This window comes from Spermophilus citellus (genome assembly GCF_964194105.1).
Source record: "Spermophilus citellus genome assembly, chromosome: 1".
NCBI classification, from domain to species: Eukaryota; Metazoa; Chordata; class Mammalia; order Rodentia; family Sciuridae; genus Spermophilus; species Spermophilus citellus.
The window spans coordinates 34,904,964-34,931,183 of record NC_138182.1 but is presented as its reverse complement, the minus strand read 5'-3'; the positions used below and the strand labels follow the sequence as shown (position 1 = coordinate 34,931,183).

General features: G+C 36.5%; 1 protein-coding gene across 1 annotated transcript in view; it reads right to left on the bottom strand.

The window, feature by feature from the left end:
- Positions 1-1,934: 1,934 nt before the first annotated feature.
- The window catches only part of FREM2 (FRAS1 related extracellular matrix 2), a 177,572-nt gene continuing 153,286 nt past the window's right edge, over positions 1,935-26,220 (bottom strand). The window contains exons 15-24 of the mRNA XM_081301810.1: positions 25,699-25,830; positions 25,077-25,408; positions 13,517-13,709; positions 12,068-12,172; positions 10,501-10,628; positions 10,267-10,401; positions 9,422-9,548; positions 8,239-8,426; positions 7,861-8,007; positions 1,935-6,509 (exon numbers count right to left, since the gene is read on the bottom strand). Of these exons, the coding sequence (XP_081157936.1) occupies positions 5,997-6,509; positions 7,861-8,007; positions 8,239-8,426; positions 9,422-9,548; positions 10,267-10,401; positions 10,501-10,628; positions 12,068-12,172; positions 13,517-13,709; positions 25,077-25,408; positions 25,699-25,830 (2,000 nt within the window). The 3' untranslated portion in view covers positions 1,935-5,996. The remainder of the gene's footprint in view (positions 6,510-7,860; positions 8,008-8,238; positions 8,427-9,421; positions 9,549-10,266; positions 10,402-10,500; positions 10,629-12,067; positions 12,173-13,516; positions 13,710-25,076; positions 25,409-25,698; positions 25,831-26,220) is intronic.

The window sequence follows — 26,220 nt, the reverse complement described above, 5'->3', positions numbered from 1 at the left end:
ACTTTGAAGGAAAACAGGGGTAGTTATGAAACACAAATGGTAGCAAGAGTTATTTTGGACATGACTGTAAGACTGGATATCTCCAAATTATTTGCAAAATTAGATTCCCAGGAATAAACTTCAATATCCAGCAAATATGCAGTAACTTAGCAAACATATAAAGAAAAAAACCCCCAAAACAACAACAACAACAACAACAAAAAAAAAACACCAAAAAACTAGACCCTGTTGGATTTTGAAGAATTCCCATGGGAAAATAACAAAGGCTATTAAGTTCTGCAAATAATTCTATTACACACAGGTATGTCACTCAGTGGCCAGATAAATACACATTTACTAAGTGTTATGGAGGCCACTTGGGAAGAAGGAAGCACTTAATACAATTATAAAACACACAGCTCCTTGTTCAGGATAAAGTATTCTTTAACACACAAATGGGCTTTGAAAACATCTTGCCAAAAACTTGGACTCCTGAAGTCACAGCGAAAGGCTCTGCTTTGTACCATTTTTTTTTCTTTTGTAATGTGTACTATTTTGACCCTCACGGAAATTCTCTTTTATTCTGACCAGTGACTACTTCTCCATATTTTAAGTAATTTTTATAATCATGCTCTTAATTTTTAATTTTGAAAAACATACACTATTGTTTTCCTTCTTAGGCCACAATGCTGACAATTCTCATGTGAGAGAATGATCCAAATGTTGGAAATGATAAATATCCATAGTAGAAACTCGTGTGGTATCTGTGAGTGACCATGCCATCAGAGAAGGTGCCATCTGGCTAATCCAAAACACCTTATGTCTTTAATAATTATAATTCAAAACGGATAACAACAGATAACGTGGTGAATATTTTAACAATTTCTTTTGGCTACCGATTCCATTGCAAAGCCTTCAATCATCCCAAAGAATTTCATCTGTGTGATCTTTGACCTTTGATTTGTACTCCATGAAATCTCTAAAGGGATTTTTTTTTTTACATCTTAAATGTCAAGGTTGAATTTCTACTGAGAAAAAAAAAATGAAGGCACAGATTGTCAGTACATTATTCAATATGATGAATTACATTATTCAATTTTGATTTTGGCAGGAAATTGTTTTTCCTTTCACCCCAAAGCTTTGACATTTTGTACAGAAAGGAGTATACTGCCACGCCTGTAATCCCGGTGACTCAGGAGGCTAAAGTAGGAAGATTGCAAGTTTGAGATGTTTTAGGGAGACCCTGTCTCAAAATAAAAATTATAACAAATAAAAGGCTGGGGATGTAGCTCAGTGGAGCAGCACCCCTGGATTTAATATTGAGTACCCCAAAGGAAAAAGGAAAAAAAAAAGACTTAGTTCATTAAGTTAAAAGGGAGGGAGGAAAAAGGACAGAAAAAGAGGGAGGGAGAGAGGGACGGGGAGAGAGAGAGAGAGAGACAGAGAGAGAGAGAGAGAGAGAGAGAGAGAGAGAGAGAGAGAGAGAGAGAGATTGAGATTAAATGCTTTTGAAAAACAAGTTTACAAATTTAATATTCTGTTTTTTCTCCCAATAAAATCAAATCAAGAGAGAGACTTAGTTTAGTATATTTTGTTTTTATCAACTTTTGTTCAGCTTTCTTTTAAAAAGTTTCTATGTAATCTTTCTGATGGAAGGAAGGTAAATATCTTGTTCTGTTTTAAAGTCTTAACCAAAATACCTAGTCAAATCTCAAAGCCTTTTATTTCTTAATATGAATGTATATGAAAAAGGGAAGTAATAGAAAGGAGTACCTTGAAATTTTCTGTCATTACAATGCAATAATAGAATTAATTCTAGGGAAATATCTTGAGAAAACATATTAACGGTTGGACTAACATTCCCACAAACGACCTTTCTGTTGACCTTGATAATCATATGAGTTATTTCAATTAGAACTATGTCTTTAGGATTATTTCCATTTAGAAATGACGAGTTTATTTTTATTTGCATGTGTGTGTGTGTGTGTGTGTGTGAGAGAGAGAGAGAGAGAGAGAGAGAGAGAGAGAGAGAGAGAGAGAGAGAGAGGGAAATACACAGGGAATACTAGTATTTGTAGTTTCCTGTCAAATTAGACATTTTTGATTCTTGATAAGTTAAACTATTTGAACATTTGAGTTTCATTCTTGTGCCTCAAGTTTGGTGAAAAGACTTGTTTTCATCCTTTTATTATTGCTACTATGGCTAGAAAAAAGAAAGAGTTTTAAAGAATGGTAACATGCTTGTTTTCACAATAATACAATTATGAAAATTTCCAATTTGTAAAACATTTGCACTTTTAACAACAACATTTCTTCTTTTTCCTACTAAAGCACTGAATTGGTGTCCAAGATAATATTAAATAGATATTTTCAAAATAAAGTTTTCAACTTTTAAAATCTAAGTGTCCTTACATTTAGTTCTAATGTTGGTACTTTCACATTGCTCTATCTGGAAATATTTTGAGATATATGAGGAAAGGCTCTCAATTATTTTTACACAGATCTATTTTCAATGTAAACCTTGGAGTGGGTACCCTGGAAAAAAATTAAAGGTAAGATGACTTGATAAAGCTCTGTTGCTGCCTATAGAACTAAATCTCTTCCTATTGAGTCTCCCTCTTATCACCATGCCACATAGGGAGTTGACAGCAGGATTCTAGTTGGTCTTTATTCATGTGGTTCAAACATGGCAGATGCTGAGATTTCAGGACATACCCATGATGCTAAAGAAGGAAGAGTTTCATCCTGTTCAGCCCATTCTTGGAATAAAATGAGCCTATCATCTACTAAGAAGAAAAGATAATATAGTGCCACCCACAGCACAACAATGTACTTCCTCTGGATGAGTTTGTAAAGGTCAAATCCATCAAATGATTGATTTGAAATATTTTGCATGGGGTTCTTTTAGATGGGAAAGAGTGGACTCTAATTTTGGTGCTGTAGATATTTTTTTTTTTTTAAACATGGTCCACAGATCTGCCTGGTGTGTCCTTGGTCGAGGAGAGAACCTCATGCAATTCCTGACACTTTAGTTCAAGGAAAGAACCCCTACCTATGGTGGACAGGGAGAATAGCTTGGTTTCTACATAGTCTTTCAGAATGGCTAACCATTTCCAAGTGAGCATTCAGTAAATGCTAACTGAAGAAATGAAAGGAAACAAATTAAATGATACCATCACTAAAATTTACTTATGTATTTTAATGTTGCATGGTTCATATGCTTAGAAGAGCCACTAATAGCAATATTTATTTTTTGTTTTTATTATGTAATATCAACAAGATATTGATTGGGGTCAGAAAATAATGAGAAACTAAAGAGCTATTACTGCCTAGAATCTGTTCTCTATGGAAGTTATTTAATGTATTTGTTCTGATAATAACAGAATACTTCTATAAAAACAAAAATACTGAAAGTAAAGGTCAATTTTATTGAACAACAAAAATTACCTTATTTTTTTCTACTTAAAATAATTTTGAAGATGATCAATGTTTATTATATCACATATTTAGTAACTAGAATTTTTAAAAGTGATGCATATATCCTAAGTAATTTGTATGTAAGAAAGTTATATCTGCATATTTCCCCATACTACTTTCTTTTTAATAGGGTTGAAAGTTTGATTCAAATATATGATATGCCAAGATCATTGTACTGTCATGTGTAACTAATTAAAAAAAAAAAAAAAAAGAAGAGACCAGGGAGAGAAAAAGAAGAGATGGGCAGAGAGGAAGGAATTTCTTTTGGTTAGGGAAGAATAGACTTGTTTCATATTTAATAAGCTCTCCAATTTCTAGACAGTAGCTTCATTAAACCAATGCATTGCAGAGCATAATCTGGTAAAACCCGCCTGGCCAATGACTCAAAACAGACTTACAATGACGCTTCACTGAATATTGTATTCACTTGTCAGTGAGACCCAGAGGTTGCATTGTATGATAGGCTCTGGAGTTCTTAACTGCTAAAGTATCAGAAAGTTGATTGAGAATACTTGTTGTATCTGCCTACATAAACTGAACCCAATGCAAAGAAGTAAAAAAGTCCATGCACTATTTGAAGCTGCTTAATTGATGTTAATTCCCACACAAATTATGAGGTAGCCAAAGATGTAGCAAAGCATCTACCAGAAGTCAAGCAAGAGAAAGGGAGATAATTAAGAAAGTATCACCATAGAAGATTACAGTCTATTCTTCAAAATACTTTTGTAAAGTGCAGAGCTGCCTAAAAGAAAGGAGGCAAGTATCAGACACTTTTTAACCTCTCTACCAGTACCATGTAACTTCCGTTTTTTAAATCAAGAGATGGTTGGTACATGGATACACCAAGCGAAGATGTGCATATATGACCTGAGAAGAAATTTGCCTTCTAAAAATCTCCATTCCACTAGAATGTTCACTTTGGCCAGAGTCTGGTTGGAAGTGGAAGGGGATTCCAGGAAACATTTGAGGGTTCATCCTTAGACATTGTTCTTTTTCTCCTGATTTTATTTTTGTTTCAAATATGCTTACCTAGCTTTTGCAAGACTGGTCATTAAACTACTGAAATTTTCTTTTTCTAACCCAAATCTCTGCCATTTGGTAAAAAAATACATTTTTTTTTTTTTTGCAGGAAAAGCAATAGGTGGTTTGAGAGAACCGAGAAATTTCACTCAAATTCCCTGTGTTTGAGGGGGTGATTGATTAGTATTATAGATTATAGATTATCAGTGTTATAGATTATATTTTTAATTAGTGTGTGGCACCTCACTGTAGCAGTTCACTGAACTGGGGATGCCAAGGGTGATGCTCTATTCTTGGATCAAAAAACAATATGATCCATGATTGCACATCCAAGACCATTTCTGGAAAGACAACCACAGAGATTCCCATCATTTGGATCAGATGCTGACAAGAAGTGTAATAAAAATTCCTATGGCCATCTTAAGTTCTGGACGTTATTATATGGTTATGCTACTCGGAGGACAAATCTCATTTGCCATGTGTCAAAATGTTCTTTCATTCTATAAAGTAGGTATCAGAGGCACCCTGGTTATACATATTATGTTAATAAATATCACCTTTGCCATCTCTAAAGATGTTTCTTATTATCATTTATGGGTTCAATACTGCAAACAGCTAGGCTCAGTTCTTACAGAACATTGTCTGGTAGTGAATCTGATGCGAAGGCATTTCTTTGTCAATGTCAACAATACTCTCGTTTTCCACAAATGTTCAGCACCAGTAAGGTATATTCCTAAGCAAAAAAACAACAAAACAAAACAAAACAAAAAAACTACTATTCCTTATTAGACATGCAAATAGGGCAGTCTTTCTAAAAACTTTCTTCCAGAATGAACATATTCTTTGGTTTAATTTAAAATTAAATAAGCAAATGAAGCAAGAAGGGTTTGAGGAAGATGAGAAGCAATTCAAATCCAAGTGAGTGAGTGAGCTCCTCTCTATCTTTGCATCCACTCTTTCCCAAATAGTAGAAAAAGGTGATTTATGGGTTAAACTAGCCCTGGTCATAATTCTATGCTGTCTTCAACTATGAAAACTTGTCATAATGAATAGATCATTCCTATTGGCTACCAATTAAACCTTTCTAGTAAGATCAGTTACAAATGAATGAACAATGTGATAATTGCACCTTTCAAGTTCACACTAACATAACAACAACAGACTTCTCTTAAACTCAGGAGAGAGTCTGTTAGCACCTTTGAATTTGTTCATCTCTACAGCAGAGAGAACATGCTGGGAAAAAAAATAAAAGAAGAAGAAGAGAAAGTACATTCCTTGCTGTCCATCCATGGCTCTGTGTGTGAATACATCACTGATACCTTCTGGCAAAATAAAAGATGTGGTCTGAATTTGTCCTTGGATGTATAGAACTCAATTAAAAGACATTAGTACAGTGGGGTTCTCTGAGCAGCTTCTTCATCACACAAATCCCCAATTCTCTGCTGTCCATCAGAAGTATTGGGGGTTCTATTGTCTTTCCTTAGGCACTTGAGGAGAAGGTTGAATTCTAGCTGCAACGGTCACACCTCTGAGCTGTCGCTATGGTGGCTCTGCGGGGGCATCATGGGCTCGCTGCTGCCAGAGCCCTTCGGAGTGTCCTTACCCCTGACACTTTTCTTGCTTTTGCACATCATTGCTGCAATGACAGTGAGGCAGATGGTGAGTAATCCCACCGCGATGCTGCCCACGATGGTGACCAGACTGACCTCAGAGCTGGGACTGTTGAGCTCCCGGGGTAGGATGCCTTCAGGTGGGACTCTCCCTGGGGGGGTCTGCCTCTTGTTGGTGCGGTCCAGGGCAATGTGCTGGATGTTTGTCCCTCGGTTGTTTTCAGCACCGATGTCCCATGCCAGTGGGGGTGTGCTCCTGATCTCTCTCTTCTTCCGGCTCCCGGTAGTTATCTGTGGCTTCCCTTGATGCACCAGAGAGTGGTACTCATACTCCACACTTCTTTTGCCGATACCTCGATTGGTGTTGTCTTTTGATCTTACTGTATAGATTGTGTGTATGTACCATTCTCGGCCCAGAGCAACCTGGAAAACAGCCCTTTTTGTTAGGAAATACGATTCTATGACAACCTGATTCATGACTCTTTACAAGAGAAATTAGAGATAATGAAAAATGATAATTTAGCCTGACTTAATTTACTCAATAACTTTTTGAGAGTGTAGAGGTGCAAGGCTCCAGTGTAAAGCACTCTGCGATAACTTGTGTGCAACTCAAGGAAGCGTGCACTGGTGGAATATCGGTATTTGCCGTCACAGAATGTGAGTGCTGTAAAGAAGTTTCTTTAGTACATAGGCTAGCTTATTCTTTTAAAAACGAGCAAAGAAGAATACACAGTAATTCAGAGCCTCGATCAATCTCTCCCAGCTAGTTAGTGGCAGAGTTAGAACCAGATCTCAAGTCTGACCCTCCGTGCTCTTTCAATATGTGTCGCTGCTTTTTTACAGATAAGACCACAGTAGGGAAATATTAACTTTTAAGCTTTTCCAGGGTCTGGGAATAGGAGGGATTTTCTGATGACTCTTTGAAGCATTCGGGATTTAGAGAAGTTAGATGTTTTGAGAGATAATAACAAAATTGAAAGAGAAATCATATTTTGATCTGTTGTCTGAAAAGAGTCAGAATAACAAATATGCTTTCTTAAGATTCCTTCCATAGGTTGAATGAAAATAACATTCTCCCGTCTGTGTAAAAATCCTGCCTGTATAATTTTCAGTAACTATCCTGAAGGGTGTACTTGCTCCCTCAAGGATTCACAACCCCAACATATCTCTGAATTTGTTGTGTTTGTATTCTCAGTGTTGTTAAGACAGCCTGCCTCTCTCTGCACTCGTCTCAGATTTTTTTTATCTTCATGGATAGAATCTTTGAGAAGGGAGATCTTGTATATTGTGCACAATTGTTTTTTTTAATACATTTATTCAATCTGCTGTTTATTTATTTATTTTTTATGTGGTGCTGAGGATCGAACCCAGGCCCTTGCATGTGCCAGGTGAGTGCTCTACCACTGAGCCACAACCCCAGCCCCACAATTGTTTTTATGAGCCCATCAGTTCATGCAAGATCACTCTCAAAAGTTGGCTGTGAAAAGTCCCCAGGAAGGAAATTTTCAACAAGAAAAGCAAACTATACAGTTGTCTGACTTAGCTCTATATTCTGGGCTGAATAACAGTCTTCATTACATGTAGTCTTAAAATAGTAACACATTAATAGAAATAATAATAGCTAGAATTTATGGACTGCATTCTTAAATGTTCCCGTTCACTATGTACAATATTACTATTACTTCCATTTATCTAGGAGACATCTGAGGCAGAAATGTCAAGAGTCTTGCACATGGTTATTCAACTTTTTAAAAGGAGCTTGTTTGGGGCCTACCTGAAAGAGTGGTGTTGAGTCGACTTTAAATCCATCAGAGCCAGGCTGATTCACTAAGAGAATGGCTTCAGGGTCATCCACTGCCAGTTTGGCATTAAAGAGGACATTTCCAAAACTGGTGGCTTGTGTCTCTGGTTGAGCTTTGTCCTTTGAGCAATAAGGAAAGTGATGGTTGCTATAGATAATGCCAATTTTTGCAAGGGCTGATAAGTTTTCCTATTAGTTGTATGTAAATACAAAGCTTTTTAAGCTTTTACAGGTTGACATAAAATGTTACTATTTGACTTAATTTAAAAGGATGATATTGTTTTAAAGTATACAACCAAAAGGCTTAGACTTAAAAATCTATCCAGCTCATGTTTGGATGAAAGCACTTACCACAATTTTAAATCTATATAGAAGTGAAGGAGAGTCGGCTAAACAGCCATATTCTTCATTTGTTGGACTGTACTTGGGGACATAGCCATCAGCTCCAGTGCATAGGAAAACCTTCTCAATGCTGCAGTAAAAGGAGTCACCCAGATTCTGGACAGGATCTACCATGACACGACCATAAATTATATCACCTGAAACAGATGTGGCAATGTGATTTCTCTCCTGTGATAGGATGACATCTGCATGATGCTACATTTTATGACAATAATGACCTAGAGATTATTTCCTTTGTGTCTGTCATCAAATATGGAAAGCCTTTTCGTGTTAGGATCTGGTCAACTCCCAGGTCTCCAATAACACCACTTTGTAGAATGACTGAGGCCGTCTGGAGAGGTATGGAGCCTCAGATGCTCAACCATCAGGGGAAATAATCTGAAAGTCTGGCCTATGATTTGATGTTCATAACATCCCTTTGTGGTTAAAGTCCAGTTTACGCAAATTAATTTTTTAGTGGGTGAGATGTAGACTCATATACTATAAAATCACACTGAAAAAGAAAACATCAATAAAAAGTCTAATTAACTTTATTTGCTTTGGAAAGAGAGTTTAGTGAAACCCCCTGGTATTTAATCACACATTTCTCAGTAATTACTAACCTCTTGGGTATGCTAGGTATTTTTCTAGGTGCTGAGTCTATACCATTAAGAAAAGATGGGAACAATATTTTCTTGTGAGGCATTTACAATCTCATGTAGCTGCAGTATTTTAACTTGTGGAAACTGAAAAAAAAAATCTAAGAAAAATCACAGACTGCTCTATGGTTAACAGAGGCTAAAAACAGAATAAAGACACCATCCAGTGGCATCTGCCCAATTTTAGTGACTCCTCATATCTGCTGGAGTGATGAAGACTCGATTGTATTCTTTTTTTTTTTTTTTAATTTTTAAAAAATATTTATTTATTTATTTTTTAGTTTTCGGCGGACACAACATCTTTGTTTGTATGTGGTGCTGAGGATCGAACCTGGGCTGCACGCATGCTAGGCGAGCGCGCTACCGCTTGAGCCACATCCCCAGCCCTCGATTGTATTCTTACATCCACAGGAGAGGCTGTAATTTTTTCCCTCAAACACAATCCCAATAAAGCAAGGACAAACCCAGCAGCCCTCTCATTTGTGAAGTAATACCTTCTGCAAAAGCAACATCGCTTTCTTGTCCAAATCCCATTGATCCGTCAGACAACCAGAGACTCTTCTTGGAGAGTAGGTACATCTGAGTATTGAGGCTAAATTCAGCTGCCACTGGATCGCTGACCTAAAACCAAGGGTAAAAGCCCTTTTATGTATTCTTGATGGTTCTGAAGATTCACAAGCACACACCATACTGTTCACATACACGTTCACTGCCTCGTAGAATACTAAACACCATGCTGCAATCTCCATATCCAATCAAGTCAATTTAGGGAATCATTGTGTTCATTTTTGTCCTTCTTGAAAAAGCAAAACTATTGGGATTAAATCATTTTTTTTTTTGAATGGGGCCAAGAAGCATTGCTTGAACTCATTTCTACTGGCATATTGGGGCATACAAAAAAACCTGTAAATATCATGGTTGGTGGAAGGTCAACATTTAATACATAATAACAATTAGGTACTTTAAAGTGGTTTGAACTATAGATTTCATTCTCCTTGAAGATTAAGAATGAGACGTAGATGGGCAGAACTCTGAGAAAGTTCTCAAATCTCTGAGGTAGCAAACTGCAGGAGCTGACAAGATGAGATCAGATAAGAGAAAAATCACTCCTGTATGAACTTAATCTATGGATTTTAAATCTAGGACCAACAACAGATAAAATTCAATTCAGTTTGCCTTCTTTCTTCCCCTGCTTCCTTCCTATATGACTTACTTTTTTCTCAGACAGAAGAATTAAAGTCATTCATGTGTGAAAAAAGGAGTAGTGATCAAAGTAAACCATGACTTTAATGAAGTGGGACTCCACAAGTCATGGCATAAGTAACCCTGTGAAACACACCTGTTGGAATCGGATGTCAAGGTCAAAGGTGACAGGCTCTCTGGGGTTGCAGGTGACTGGCAGTCGGTACTCCTGATTGGATGGGGTGGTGCATGGCACCAGCTTTACAGTATAGGTTCCCGAGTAGTCACGTACCTTTGAGAAGGAAATAAGGCATTTATATAGTTTTCACTTAAAAACTCAAGGTGCAATCCGAAGGCAGCAGAAAAGGAAAATTAAGCAAGCCTTACTTACTGCAAAGTCAGAGACAAAGCTCCATTGCTGGATAGGCTGGTTATAGGTTGGTTCACTCCTTACAAGGCGGAGGGAAAAGGTCAGGCCTGGATGATCAGCTGACATGATCATTGAGCTGGTAAAAGATGCTAGGGAAGTGCCAACAATAACAACAATTCAGTGGTTACATTGAAAGAGCGCACAGCAGTTCCATGTTCAAAATACTTTACCACATATTATTTGCTTGTATTCTTATAAGTCTGCAAAATAGTCAAGGTTGGTATGGTAATCTTCATGTTGCAGGTAAAAAAAATTGGGCCGAGAGCAATTACATGACTGTCCCAAGCTCATCACACAGAGAGGGTGTGTGACTTCTGATTGTTAATTCAGTGTCTTTTCTGCTATGATTTTTCTCAAAAGGTAATTGTACAGAAATGCTCAAATTGCTCAGGACTACTTTCCAGGGAGTCAGTGCAGAGGGATCAGAGTGGCTATGAATGTTTTTATTGTGCACCAACGTTGTGAGCTGAACTTCAAATAGTCTGTTAGCATCTGCACAGCTGGGCAACCCCAATCTACAAATGGGATCTAAATTTAATTAGATTCCCTGCATCTGAGGCTAAACAAAGATTCAGTTTATGAGAAAGGTGGACCTGGGGAAGGAACTGTAAAGACCAGGAAATCCTCCTTTTTCAGAACTGTCAATTACAATAATGCAAAATGATTCCTTTTGGTTCTATCTTGTAGCTCAATCTCATAAAAATACAATGAACCCTCTTTATTTGCCTGCATATTCAGCTCTGGTCTCTCATTAGGGCTTACATCCTGAAAAGGGAAGGATATGGAGAAGGAAAGTCAACTAATTTTCCTTTCTAATCTGACAGAAGTTGGCACTCCAGTTAAATACGCAAACCAGTTTATAGTAGTATGGAAAGTCAAATAGGAAAACAAATTATTTGTAATGAAATGTCCTTTTTAAAACAAGGAAACATGGGGCTTCACTGACTGCAGCCTCACTCATACTCAAAGCACTGTCCATCACATTGAGTAAAATTGCCTAGACAGTCCTAGCAGTTAAAACACCTGAAACTTCAGTATGAAAGTCAAGTACCACTTCTGGCTGTCTTATAAGGATTTCTCACAATACCTAGAAAAGGGCTATAAATGGAGAAGTTTTTGCTAAATTAATCATCTGAAATTTAAAAAGAAATATATATATATATATATATATATATATATATATATATATATATATATATATATATATTTTGGCACAACAGAAGCAAAGTGGGGAAAGGAATTGTTATCCCCATATTCTTTATATAAGGAAAACTCTACTAAACATGAACTCTGTGAGGTTTCCTTTTACATTCCACTGTCTCTAAGAGTCTGCATAATGATAATTTTGTGAATGATGAAATAGCAGCAAACAATTATCAAGTCTTCAAGGAGATAATTGCACATATAAAATTCACTTGAAATTTAGGGCGTCAAAGCTAGTAGGCAAGCCTGCCGAAACACGTGTGAATATGGAAACTTTATCTCTTTCTTGTGTGGGGAGTGACTACTAATGGATAGCGGGGCTTACCGGGATGTGACAGCACAAACAAGCCATGGAACTGAGCCTGGGTCTTGAAGTTCACAGCCAGGCGCCCCTCTTCCCTGATGCGCATGCTCGTTGGGTAGAGAGACCCTACAATGGGAACAGCACCCAGAGTGGAAATACAGGTGAGCAGAGACTCCTAATGTACTGATTCTTTCCAAAAACAAATAAAATTTTTCTCATCTTTAAGCACCACAGGTGAAGGATATTATCAGAAGAAATCTGAATAATTAGAGAGAGAGATTTCTTTATTTTCTAAAGAGAAAAGACATCTAAAAGGGAGGTGAAATGAATTAGGTAGTGTCAGTTCACTATGAAACACATAGATTGATTACAGTAGAAAGAGTTTTTTTTTTTTAAGTTTAGTCTACAAAAATGAAGCTGTAAATTGAGAGACACGATAAACTTGTCAAAATCATATAGAGCTTTGGACATCTAAGTGGAAATGGGGTTGTGTTCTCCAAAATGACTGCAAATTTTACAGGCTTAAAGAAAACTTTGATGCTTTCCCAAGACATTTAATAGTTTGGCAAAATTTAGTTCCACATATAAGAAAGAAATGAGATCCTTATGCACACACTGAGAACCAAGGGAGGATAATCATTAAGATTCACTTAAATATCCATCTAAGGTGAGATGTGGAATTAAAATACTGGACATATCCTGGAGTGATTCCTTAGAGTGATCAGGTTACTTGTCACATAGCTTTATGGTGATTTTAATCTGTCCAGGACAGTATATTTATGATTGAGATATGCTACCTACTCTGTTTTCTTTCTGGCTAGTAATGAAGTTTCAGCACAAAGCTATAACATTCATAGAACCAGAACAATAAGGTGTGTCTGAAAAGAAAAAGTCCTCATCTACAATGGAGTAATTAACTTTAAGCCGATAGACTTAGAGTTATTATTCTCACAGAGTTTGAAATAAAATTTTGAATCTGCCAATGGATCTTAAGTATTCAAAGACTTGTGTTTTAAGATATTTGGCTATAGTATCACAGAATAATAGAATCTTAAATAGGCTAAGAGATATTAGAAGTTTTGTGCATCCCAGAAAGGTTAAACAATATACCTGAAATCACACAGCTAGTTTCTCTATCCATTTTCTAGAACCCAAGGGAAATATACATCAATGGCTAATCATCCAAGATGGATTGTTGGGAGTAAAACACCCATGGAATGCAGAAAGTTATATTTAATGGTCACATATACAAAATTCGAGGCATTGCTATGATCTTATTAAACAAAATTCTGTCCACCACAAAATGGAAATAACCTCATTACTGAATAGAAAAAGAAAAAAATATTGAAGTTGCTTCTATGTTCATTAGCTACAGTGAACAAACCAAACCAAAACAAACACCCACATTCAATTCTCTTAAGTAATTCAAGTGGGTAAGAAAACTGTGGAGTGCCTGTCTGATGCACGCACCTTGGAGTTCGGCTCCTGGTGGGCTGCCAATTCCATTGCTCCACAAGATGGCAGTGTCATACACAAAAGTCAGACGAAGCTCCGACTTCAAATCAAAATGCTGCCAGCCACCTACTCCCACTGGGGAGTGGAACACGTAGGAAACATACAGAGGTACTCGAAGGGTCACGTAAGACTGCACTAGGTTTAGAACCTGAAACAATAAAATCATACCTATCAACACGGTGATCCTGTGTTAACTAGAGGAGCTGATTTTGTACAAGTCATTTTCTCCTTAGACTTAACTGAGGATTTCACATAAGTCACTGAGGAAAGGAAATGACAGCATTCATTGTGTAACACTGTTTTCCCCTCTCTTAACTTTGGATCAATTAAACCACTGTTACTACCACCTTGATTTGCAGCAAAGGGTATGCAAAAGAAACGCTTAGGATGAACATTATTTTGAGCATAGTATGCTCACACAGTCCTTTTGATTTTGTAGCAGCTTTATTAAGATAGTTCATATGTCGTATTGCTTAAAGTGGAAAAATCAGTAGTTTTTAGTATATTCAAGGAGTTGTACAAGTATCATCACAACTAATTTTAGAATATTTTTATCACCTGCCCAAAGAACTGGTACCCATCAGCAGTCCCCCCATCCCCCAATCCCTTCTACCCACAGTTCCTGAAACACTAGTCTACTTTTGTGTCTCCATGCATGGCCTCTTCTGGACATTTGGTATAAATGGATTCATATAATTGTGGCCTTTTGGAATGGACTTCTTTCACTTAGCATGTTTTCAGGGTGGCTATGTTTCAATACTTCATTTCCTTTTATAACTGAATAGCAGCCCATTTTGTGCATACATTATATTTTATTTATTCATTCATTAGTGGATGGGCATTTGGGTTGTTGTCAGTTTGGGGTTATAATGAAAAATGCTGCTGTAAGCTACTTTTCTTTTTAGTTAAACAGAGGAAGATGAGACAAAGCAGTGAAGATTTGTAAACAAACATATTTAATAATGACATGGAACATTTAAGATGACCTAAGAATAATTAGTTGCAAAAAATAAATAATTATTTTCAGTAAAGTGTCTTTATACTTTTCCTCTTCAGATACTTAGCAGGTGGACTGGGAGTACTGGAGATTAAAGTAATATTTATTTATTGAGCACTGATCACATTTCAGACAATGTACTAGATTCCAAAAAAAGCTATTTAATATTTTCACTCTCCTCCATAATTATATTTATGTTGTATGTGTGGGTGATTGGATGGGTGGATAGGCAATGAATAGACAGAGAAAGAGATAGGAAAATCCTCTTGAAGAAATAAGGTACATTTCTCCCAGGATATTTTAAAGGTCCTGAGTGGCCCCCACCAAAATTAGAATCCAGCTTCTGGTCTATGCTTTTTCTACTCTTACTATGATTTAATCACATTACAAACAAAGCTGACAACAGTCCAAACATCATCTAACAAAAACTATCATAGCTAAGTCTCTGAAGAACAGCAGGACAAACCCAACTATTATCTTCTGTGTAAGTGGAAATGGACTTAGGTCAGGTCACACTCTTTAGAAGTTCAAATCCAGCTGTAAGATAATAGTCTCATTTCTCTATGCCGAGCTGACAAGAGGAATCAGTACCCAAGTGAGCAAATAATTTCAATCAGGAAAACTCTAATATGGCATGCCACCATGGAGTTAATAGTGAACTCCTCACGTCACAAAAATGATCACCGGAATCACTAATATAAATATATAAAATGGGAACCATCAACCAATAAAGTGGATTCCCAGCTATGTAGAAGCTAACACTTCCCATTTCCTGTTAATCTGGGCAGCAAAGAAGGTTCCTTGCAATACAAATTCTGTAAGAGACAGTTTTCCAAGAATGGCAGTGTAATGGAGGGTAATTGAGTCAATCTGCGAGAAGTGGTCATTATGATTCATATTTCTTCCTGAGGTTTTCAAAAGCAACCAGAAATTCAGTTGTGAATTTCAAATTAAACTTTATGATTTTTGCCAATGGTATACTCTATCCACCAACCATTACTCAGTGTATTATTTTGAAGGGAATTGTTAACATTCACTTGCTATGAATAATTGGGATATAACTCCATGACTAATTCTTATTTGATTTTGTTTGATTCTTATGGTGAATTAGAAATCGATCATCTCAAGACATGAAATTAGCATCTGATTGCATTTTCTGATTATCCTTGGCCAAGCCTTCTTTCTGTCTACTTAGAATCTCTGTCTTGAGAACAATCCACAAAATTACAACTTTCTTATATTTGATAAAGGGGCTAAAAGCATGCAATGGAGGAAAGATAGCATCTTCAACAAATGGTGCTGGGAAAACTGGAAATCCATATGCAACAAAATGAAGCTGAACCCCTTTCTCTCGCCATGCACAAAAGTTAACTCAAAAATGGATCAAAGAGCTTGATATCAAATCAGAGACTCTGTACCAGACAGAAGAAAAAATTGGCTCCTATCTACATATTGTGGGGTCGGGCTCCAAATTCCTTAATAGGACGCCCATAGCCCAAGAGTTAATAACAAGAATAAACAAATGGGACTTACTTAAACTAAAAAGTTTTTTTCTCAGCAAGAGAAACAATAAGAGAAGTAAATAGGGAGCCAACATCCTGGGAACAAATCTTTACTCCTCACACTTCAGATAGAGCCCTAATTTCCAGAATATACAAAGAACTCAAAAATTAAACAATAAGATAACAAATAACCCAATCAACAAATGGGCCAAGGACCTGAACAGACACTTCTCAGAGGAGGACATACAATCAATCAATAAGTACATGAAAAAATGCTCACCATCTCTAGCAGCCAGAGAAATGCAAATCAAAACCACCCTAAGATACCATCTCACTCCAGTAAGATTGGCAGCCATTATGAAGTCAAACAACAATAAGTGCTGGTGAGGATGTGGGGAAAAGGGTACACTTGTACATTGCTGGTGGGACTGCAAATTGGTGCGGCCAATATGGAAAGCAGTATGGAGATTCCTGGGAAAGCTGGGAATGGAACCACCATTTGACCCAGCTATCACCCTTCTCGGACTATTCCCTGAGGACCTTAAAAGAGTGTACTATAGGGATACTGCCACATCAATGAACATAGCAGCAAAATTCACAATAGCTAGACTGTGGAACCAAGCTATATGCCCTTCAATAGATGAATGGATAAAAAAAATGTGGCATTTATACACCATGGAGTATTATGCAGCACTAAAAAATGACAAAATCATGGAATTTGCAGGGAAATGGATGGCATTAGAGCAGATTATGCTAAGTGAAGCTAGCCAATCCTTAAAAAATAAATGCCAAATGTCTTCTTTGATTTAAGGACAGCAACTAAGAACTGAGCAGGGAGGAAGAGCATGAGGAAAAGATTAACATTAAACAGAGACGAGTGGTGGGAGGGAAAGGGAGAGAGAAGGGAAATAGCATGGAAATGGAAGGAAACCCTCAACGTTATACGAAATCACACATAAGAGGTTGTGAGGGGAAAGGGGGGAAAAACAAGGGAGAGAACTGAACAACAGCAGATGAGGTAGAGAGGGAAGATGGGAGGGGAGGGGAGGGGGGATAGTAGGGGATAGGAAAAGCAGCAGAATACAATAGTCACTAATATGGCATTATGTAAAAATGTGAATGTGTAACTGATGTGATTCTGCAATTTGTATTTGGGGTAAAAATGGGAGTTCATAACTCACTTGAATCAAATGTATGAAAGATGATATGTCATGAGCTTTGTAATGTTTTGAACAACCAATTAAAAAAAAAGAATCTCTGTCTTGAGGAACTGGAGCCTAAATGGAATGACCTTGATCCTCCAGGTCACCTGTTTTTTTTTTTTTTAATTGAAGCATGAGATGTAATCAATTTAACTTTAGATGTCACTTTAAAGATAGCACTCAATTTCCTTTTGGCTTACTGTAACACAGGAATTTTTAAGGTATTCATTTATATTAAAAATGGCAAATCTTAAATGGAGACACAGTGAATGATTCCATGTGTCCTTGCTGACCTTTGAAGCTTTTTCAACAAAGGGAAACAACACTTTACATACTATATTTAAAGAGAAAGTGTAGAATCTAAATGCCCTGGAAAAGGTAACACCTTGTCAAATTTATATTACTATTACTAAGTAGCAAGTATGTATTTGGGGAGTATATTATCTGCCTAAGAGAATGTCTGCTAATCAGTGTGAGATGCATACAGAAAAGGACGAACAGAGAGAAAGACTGTGCCCCCAAAGAAAAACTGTACTAGTAATATTTTCTGAGGAGGGAACTAATGTTAAGGAAAATTGCAGTAGTTTTAATTCTTCGCTTATTTTGGGCATACAGTTGTAACTATCCAACTTACATTTTAAACTTCCCATAAAAAAGATATGATATATAAATGTGTGTGTGTTAGTGTGTGTGTGTCTGTTGTAAAATTCTCATATAAGTAAACATACAAGAAGTATATATGTATATATACTAACATCCAAGTACATACACCAGTGTTGTTTCATAAAAATATATTATGAGTCACAAATATAATTTTAAATTTTTTCATAGATACATTTGAAAAAGTAAAAAAAAAGATGAAATTAATTTCAATTATACAGTTAACTTAGCCCAATATATCAAAGATTACATTTTAATATGTAATCAATGTAAGATAATTTTTGGTAAGATATTATACATTCTTTTTTACATGAAATCTTTGAAAGCTGGTATGTATTTTACCTGCACCATGGCTGGGGCTATCAGATTGGACGGTGCAGATGTAAACCTCTATCCTCAATTTCTTCAACTACCTCACACAAATTCAAAATAAAAATCATTTAAAACTATTTTTACTAGTAGGTGCATTCTGCACCTTCATCTAAGATAGGTGGTTTGTATTTGCCTCACAGATTAAAAACTAACCTGATCTAAGGCTATCACTGCTGGGAATTTTCCACTGGTTGTAATATCTTTCTGTTGCTTCTTTGGTTGCCAGAAACATCTACATGTTGCATCAAGATGGTGGTGTTTGTGAATGTGGAAAAAAAAGTTCATCAATTTCAATAACTCAGGTCTCCAGGTATGCTTAGCTGCATGGTTTAGGTCACCACTTTCACAAGTTAGAATTCTTAACCATATTGTATGAACAGCACACATCTGGGAAGTCTTGGGAGAAAGAGACCTTGGCTTTTGCCTAATTCCTAGACTTTCTGAAGGTCTGTGTATCAGAGAGGCAGGTGAAAACCCTGGAATAGGTGTCAATATTGGTCCACAAATTCTTTTGCGGCAAGGAGCACTCTATGGGATAGTTAGAATGAAAGAATTATAAATGATTTAAATGACCAATAACAAAAAGATGGTTGAATTCAGTGTGATGGCTGAATTCAACCATACATGTGAGTATCATGTAGCTATCAAAAGTCATAGATCTGAAGAATGTTCCTTGTCGTGGCAAATGCCCATGTTAGGTTAAAAAGCCGAATACAAAATGTTATAATAAATATTAGCCACTGCACTTAAAAATGTGATGCATATTAAAAGGAGACTAGAAAAATATGTCTTTGTACAGCAATAGTGGGATAATAGGTAAGGTATTTTTTCTTTCTTTATACCTTTTTAATTCCCTAGATGTCCACAATGATATTTCATTAAAACATACACATGGTTAAAAAATTAATTGGTAAATTTGACAAAACAGGAAGCAACACAGAAAGTTTGTTAAAGTTAGACATTTTGGATTTCTCTTGCTATTTCTTGCAAAATGATTTAGAGCTTATACTTAAAAGAGAATCAGTGCACTAAATGCAGAGTAATGGGATGAAAACAGATGACCTCAGTAAAGCATATTCCAGCCTCAAAGTCCATGTTTGAAAATCAAACACACCAGTAAAAAGAAGGCAAATTATTCATCAAACAAAGCAACTAGAATTTTTTCTTTACTTTTCTAAAATCATGTCATATCTTCTCACAAATTCATTGCAATTTCATGTCTTAAGTACAAACTGTAACTGGGTTGCATTTCTGCAGCTTATTCATACACATTGAACCATGTTATCAGTTGATGTTTACCTAACAAGGTGAAAGTTAAGAGTCTTACCTTGCAATATAGCTGATAAAAGGAAAAAGAACATCTTTTATTTTTTAAAGAACTTGTTTTCATGAGAAAAATCACAAAAAATATCCGATTCTTTTAAAATCTTAGTTTAATGTTAATAACTATTTTGTATCAAGAGTGTTTTTCATTGCATACCCAAACAACTTTATTATCATCATTTTTTAATGAAACACAGGCACACATAAAGGTGGAATCAAATAATTTGTTTCATCTACATTTTTCTTTTCCTGTTATGGCTCTGCTTTTATATTTTAGAAACTAATGATTAAAAATTTTAGACATTCAAAATTTCATTTTCTTGGCAAGTAGAATTCTTAACTTTTACACAAGTAATGGTCTGAGTCTTTTCACTTTGTATCGTTGAAACTGTAAGCTCTGTCTAGTGTCCTCTCCTGGTATCTGATATGTTCCTTGGCACAGATTCGGCGTTCATGGATACTTTCTTTAATGAATGAATGTACAAATGAATAAAATGGCCAAAACTGATAAAATCTTGATAGCAACAGCAGCATTGTAGTCAGACTGCATAAAAAAGTCGAACTTCATTGCAGTTAACAGATAACTATCCTGGATTTTCCAGGTGATTCCTTCACTTTGGTAACTCCTCTTTATATGATAAATAATCTAAACTGGGTGGTTTATGAAGGCAGAAAACGCTTTTAGAATCTGTCAGAAACAGATCTCTAATCACACACACAGACGCAAGAACTTGGCAATATTTCATGGTGCTAGCTTTATCTACTAAAAACACATAAAGAAAAAAATCAGTTCCCCATCTCATAGCTTCTGGCAGAAGCAATTACAGGTTAATAAAAGTTGTTTGCACAGTTATTACCTTAATCTAAAATGCCAAGTCTGGGCTGGGGATGTGGCTCTAGCAGTAGTGCTCTCGCCTGGCATGCGCCGGGCACTGGGTTTGATCCTCAGCACCACATAAAAAAAAAAAATAATAAAGATTTTGTATCTACCGAAAACTAAAAAATAAATATTAAAAAATTCTCTCTCTCTCTCTCTCTCTCTCTCTCTCTCTTTAAAATTAATAAATAAATAAAATGCCAAGTCTAAGACAGGACTAGAAAGGGAAGTAATGTCTGCTAGGTGCTTGGCCACGTCTTTGTGGCTCTGCAGAGGACAAATATACCTGCTTGTGCAGCTTACAGAGGAGGCTGATAAAACCACTTGAAATGAAGCTACTCAAAAGCACACATCATGCACACTGAGGGCTCCAATTTATTTTTGCCTGTTTTCACATTCAAAATGCAGAAATGTGAGAGGCTGGAAGACTTTCATGAAATTCTAAAGTAGAATCTATTCTCTGCACTTTTCCTTTGTTTTTCTTCAGGTGCCATCACATGAAATATGTCTGCATTTAAAACTGAGATGTCTGCCCTTAGAGGATCACTACTGTTGGGATGTGGGTTTACTCCGTTTTATCAACAGTGGGTGTGAACATAACCTGGTGCATATTTTCATGATTGCTAACGGGCAGCATTCTTGTATCAAGAACAAAGGGAAACATTTATTTGGCTTCCTTGCAACTGCATCTGTGACCATATCCATTCTTCACATTCACTCACTCAGTTAAATAAATACCCAGATAAGCATTATGATGTGGTTACGAGCCTAGGCTTACTAGCTACATGAACTCGGGCAAGTTATCGAAATTCTCTCTGCTTCAGCATCTTATCTGTAAGGAGGGGACAAAAATAGTACTCATCTCAGAGGGTTGTTGTGAGATTAGCATGAGTGAAAATATACAAAGTATTTAAACAAATGGTAGATTCATAGTAAATATTAAATATATGTTAGCTATTATGATTATTATCATTGTTCATTGATAATACTATTATTAGATATTTCATTTTCTTCTCTAGAACCCAAAATCTAATCAAGGAAAAGTAAGAAAATATCTCAGCAGGTTAGCTTTCTTCTACTTTAATTTTTATTTTCTACTCCTTCACCTATATGCAAGCAATATGTATGTGTGTTGTGGGGTCAATGTGGGAGAATATCAATGGATATTGATAGTGGAGAAATACAAGTCAAAGCCCAAGGAAGAAAGTAGGGCAGGTGGGTTGTGCATTGCTATGCTTCAGCCCATAGCAACATGTTTTATGAGCTTGTTTTACCAGTTAGATTAAACTGATCATTTTATAATTTCATAACAAGGTCCTGAAATCTCAATGAGTTACAATAATCTGTTCATCTTTATGTTATTGATCATCATGGTGTATGCTATTAAATTTATTTTCAAAAATGCCTACATAGAAGAATCCCTTCAGAAGGAACTTATACAAGCTTGTTATCTACTGCAGAAGGTAAAACAAATTAGTTCAGAACTGGGTGCTGTCACAATTCTCATACCATGCTCTTTCTTTTTCCTAAGTATTATGTCACATATGCCTTTTTTTTTAAAGAGAGAGTGAGAGAGGGAGAGAGAGAAAGAGAATATTTTAATATTTATTTTTTAGTTATTGGCAGACACAACATCTTTGTTGGTATGTGGTGCTGAGAATCGAACCCGGGCCGCACGCATGCCAGGCAAGCGCGCTACCGCTTGAGCCACATCCCCAGCCCTCACATATGCCTTTTGATCTGGTGGAATGTAACTGAAATCTATAGTTGCCAGGTAGCTTAACTACAAAAGCAGAGCAATGACTCTTCTGGTCAGTAGAGGTCATGAGAAGAAAAGAAAAATGTTTTAAACTTAAAGAATTCAATAGAGGAATTGGAATTTAAGAACCAAGGAAAGAAGAGTCAGTTTAGGCGAGCATTTTATATAGTCTGATGTGTTCTGAGGATTGAACACTTAGAGGGCAAGCTCTGCATTCAAAATGACCTTGACACATTGGAGAACTATACAGACACAAAGTAATAAAGCTTAGGCAGGGTAAGTGCAAGGTTTTAAGTAGAAGAGGCTGGCTAAGTCACTTATATAAAAAGACAAGACAATGTTGCCATTTTATGGAGAAGACAGAAAACATTCCATGACTTGACCAATCTTCTGAGAATAGAGCAATCAGAAAAGAAAGCAGAGTGATTCAATAATGGATTTAAAAATAGGCTCTGTGAGGAGGAGCTAAAGGAACTAGAGAGATTTGATCTATAAAGGAAACTTTTTGAGATAGAGTTAGTAAAATGAACCTTTGTTTTTATTCTGGGAATAGGATATTTTTTCAGGTTTTTTTTTTTTTTTTTTTTTAATGTGGCTAAGACAGGTTGGGACAGAAGGAAATGAAGCACTGTCATTTATGACAGCTTAAGTAACTTGCCCAAGAAAACATAGGAAGAATATATTAGAACCAAGTTTGGGTCTCCATTAGATTGATACCAGTATCCAGGTTTTTTTTTTTTTTTTTACCACTATTTCACATTGACTTTATGTTGGTGTTTTTATTTGGCATTTTCCCTTATTTGTGCAAGTTACCAAGGGTTACTGTTTTTAAAGGAGGCTGTTAAGATGAAGTCTCATGACCTTGAGTTCAAAGCTCCAGACATCACATGTGGCTGCTCAATTCAACATCAACACCGGCTGAGATTGTCAAGTCCCACAGCTTTGCCATGGTATTAAACTGATAATGAGTTATCACTGACTTTTCTTTTTCTACTACTTGCTTTACATTTTAACACCTTAGGAATGAAGCCCAAAGGAATTTATGTATTGTCGATTCCATTAGGAATTGAGCCTCATCTTGGATAAATCTTGAAAGATATGTTATATTCTGCATACCCCTCACTACTTTAATGCACAAACCTACTTTTATAACTCTTTATTCAGTCCAAGTAAGACAGAGCATTGCTTTCAGTTCAAATATGCGTTACAATCTTAACCTATACTCAACACATTTATATTTTCTGTTATAGCCCCAATGGAGACTTGCTTTCTTATGATTTTTTTAAGTATTGGGGATCAAACCCAGGCCCTCCTGAATGCTGCCAGGCAAGTGCTCTACCATGGAGTTACCTCCATAACCCTTCTTTTGTTTGTTTTTATCTTGCTACAAGGTCTTACAGATTTCCCAGGCTGACTTTGAATTTGGAATCCTCCTGCCTCAGCTTCTCAAATGGCTGGGATTAAAAGACCATACACCAAAACTGACTTTCCTTATCATTTTAACATTTTTTTTTTGATGATGGTGGTGGGAAGAGGATTTTGTGTGCAAGTGTGTATTTTATACATAAATGAAGAGAAATTGTTAATTGTAGTGGAGAAACAACAAAAACGTTTAATGAAAATGATTTTGACTATTAGTGATGGAGACATAAAATAGAGAAAAAGGGGAGAAAATTAGAAAGAAAAGAGAGGAGAAAGAAACAAGGAATAATAAAAATAAATTTAAAAAAAGAAACAAGGGGACAGAGGAAGAGAAAGAAGGGGAAAAGGAAAAGATAGTAAGGAGGGACTTATCCTTGGGATTGTAAATCCTCATTTTAGATGATGTATGATACAGTTTTGTAGGCATCTATACATATACACCAGGTATGACAATGTATACGTTAAAGAGAGGTCAGTATTTGGATTTTTAAATGCAGAGTTGTATGCAATTTCAGACAATGGTTACACAGTGTTCTTCCCATACAAAACTAAAGCTGCCTCTTACTTAAAAATATACCCAAAGGATTTAAAATTAGCATATTACTGTGATGCAGCTAACATTGATGTTTATAGCAGCTCAACTCACAATAAACTATGGAACCAAGTTGCAAACTGAACACTTATTTAACCTAGGTGAACTTCAACAGATGAATAGATAAAGAAAATGTGAGATATAAACTTTTCCATGTACACACACACACACACACACACACATACACACACACAAATACCACATGATGAAATACAACTCAGCCTTAAAGAAGAATGAAATTATGGCATTTGCTGCTAAATGGATGGAGCTGGAGAATATCATGCTAAGTGAAATAAGCCAATCCCCCCAAACTGAAGGCCAAATGTTTTCTCTGATATGCAGATGCTAATACACAATAAGGAGAGAGTTTCAGGGAAGAACAGAGTTACTTTAGATTAGGTAGAGGAGAAGGGGTATGGGGGTAGGAAGGATAGTAGAATGAATCAGACATTATTACCCTATGCATATATATAACTATATGATCGGTGTGATTCTACATCATGTACAACCAGAAGAATGAGAAATTATACTCTCTTATATATGATGTATCAAAGTGCATTCTACTGTCATGTATAACTAACTAGAACAAATTAAGAAAAGGAGGAAAAAAATACATGCATTTTTGACACAATGTTCCAGAAATAGGCACGGGTTTTCATGTCATCCATGTCAATTATCTGGTCCCACTTGTAACTAATGACCTCCACTACTGAGACTGGAGTTAAGACTCAGTTAAAAAAAAATTCTATTAACAGAACAAACCAGCTGGTCTATGCAGTGATGGAAGCTCAGAAGTTAGAAATCTGTACCTGTCCGTCCGTTCCAATGGTGCCTCCGCAATCAGCGAGGAGCTCTGACATGTCATAGTAGCTGACAAACTCCCACAAACAGGCCTCTAGGTTTAGGTTTCGGTAGAAGCGTAAGGTGCTGTTTCCTCTGAGAGGTGAGCTGTACTGGTAAGGATATGACTCTCCAATGACTTCTGGATTTTTCGTGGCATCCGTCAGGAAGCCATGGTGGGTCTTCACCTCAGTATAGTCCAGGAGGTTGGAGCACTTGTGGTTCCCAACTCTGGTGCCATCGGGGCTGAGGGTCAGCTCGAAGTTGGAGAGCTCTCTGGTGGAGATCACCGGGAGCATGCCTACAAGGGAGCATAGGAACCAGGGTTTTGTCTTCTTGTGTTTGGAACTGTGTTAAATTTATTGGATTTTTGGAAATGTGTTAAATTGATTTAATTCTAAAGAGTGCTGAAATTGTCCAACTTTTCAAAGCTGGGAGGAAAAAAGTCCAGAAAGTCACAAAAGGACTTGAAGCTCAAGTTGCAAACTGAACACTTATTTAAGCTTTGTTATTTAGGAGGTTACATCAAATAAACCAGATAACGAGGAGCCCAAAACTCTTCCATGGGGCTCGCTTACCCAAGTCACCTACCGTCTATGTGTGGCATGGTGACTGTGAGCTTGATAAGGTTTGAGTAGTCCGGGTCCTCGGGGCCCGTGTAGCGCAATTTAGCTGAGAATGGTTCAGCCCCCACTACTCCAGGCACACGGGGTTGACAAAGACCTGGAGGAAATCAAACACATTTATGCTGAAAGAAGATAATATCTAAAAAATATTTTAAAATAAATGCTATTATTTTTCTACATACTTCACAATTCCCTAGGGACTACTAGTTAAGAATGTGCATTCCAAGGAAGCTGAACACTACCAGGTGAGAGATCATCACAGCACACAGCTGAGTGGCCTCTTTACATTTTAGAGACTTTAAAAGGTTTGAGAAAAAGCAGCTGTTATTCAACATGACTTAATACGCGCCAGTCATTTTAGATCATGAACATATTCCAAAAATAATTTTAAATATATAGTACTAACAGAGATAGTAAAAAATGATTGAAAGCCAGTAGGTAAAAAGCATATTTAAATAAAGCAAATTTGAGTTTTACCCTAGAATAA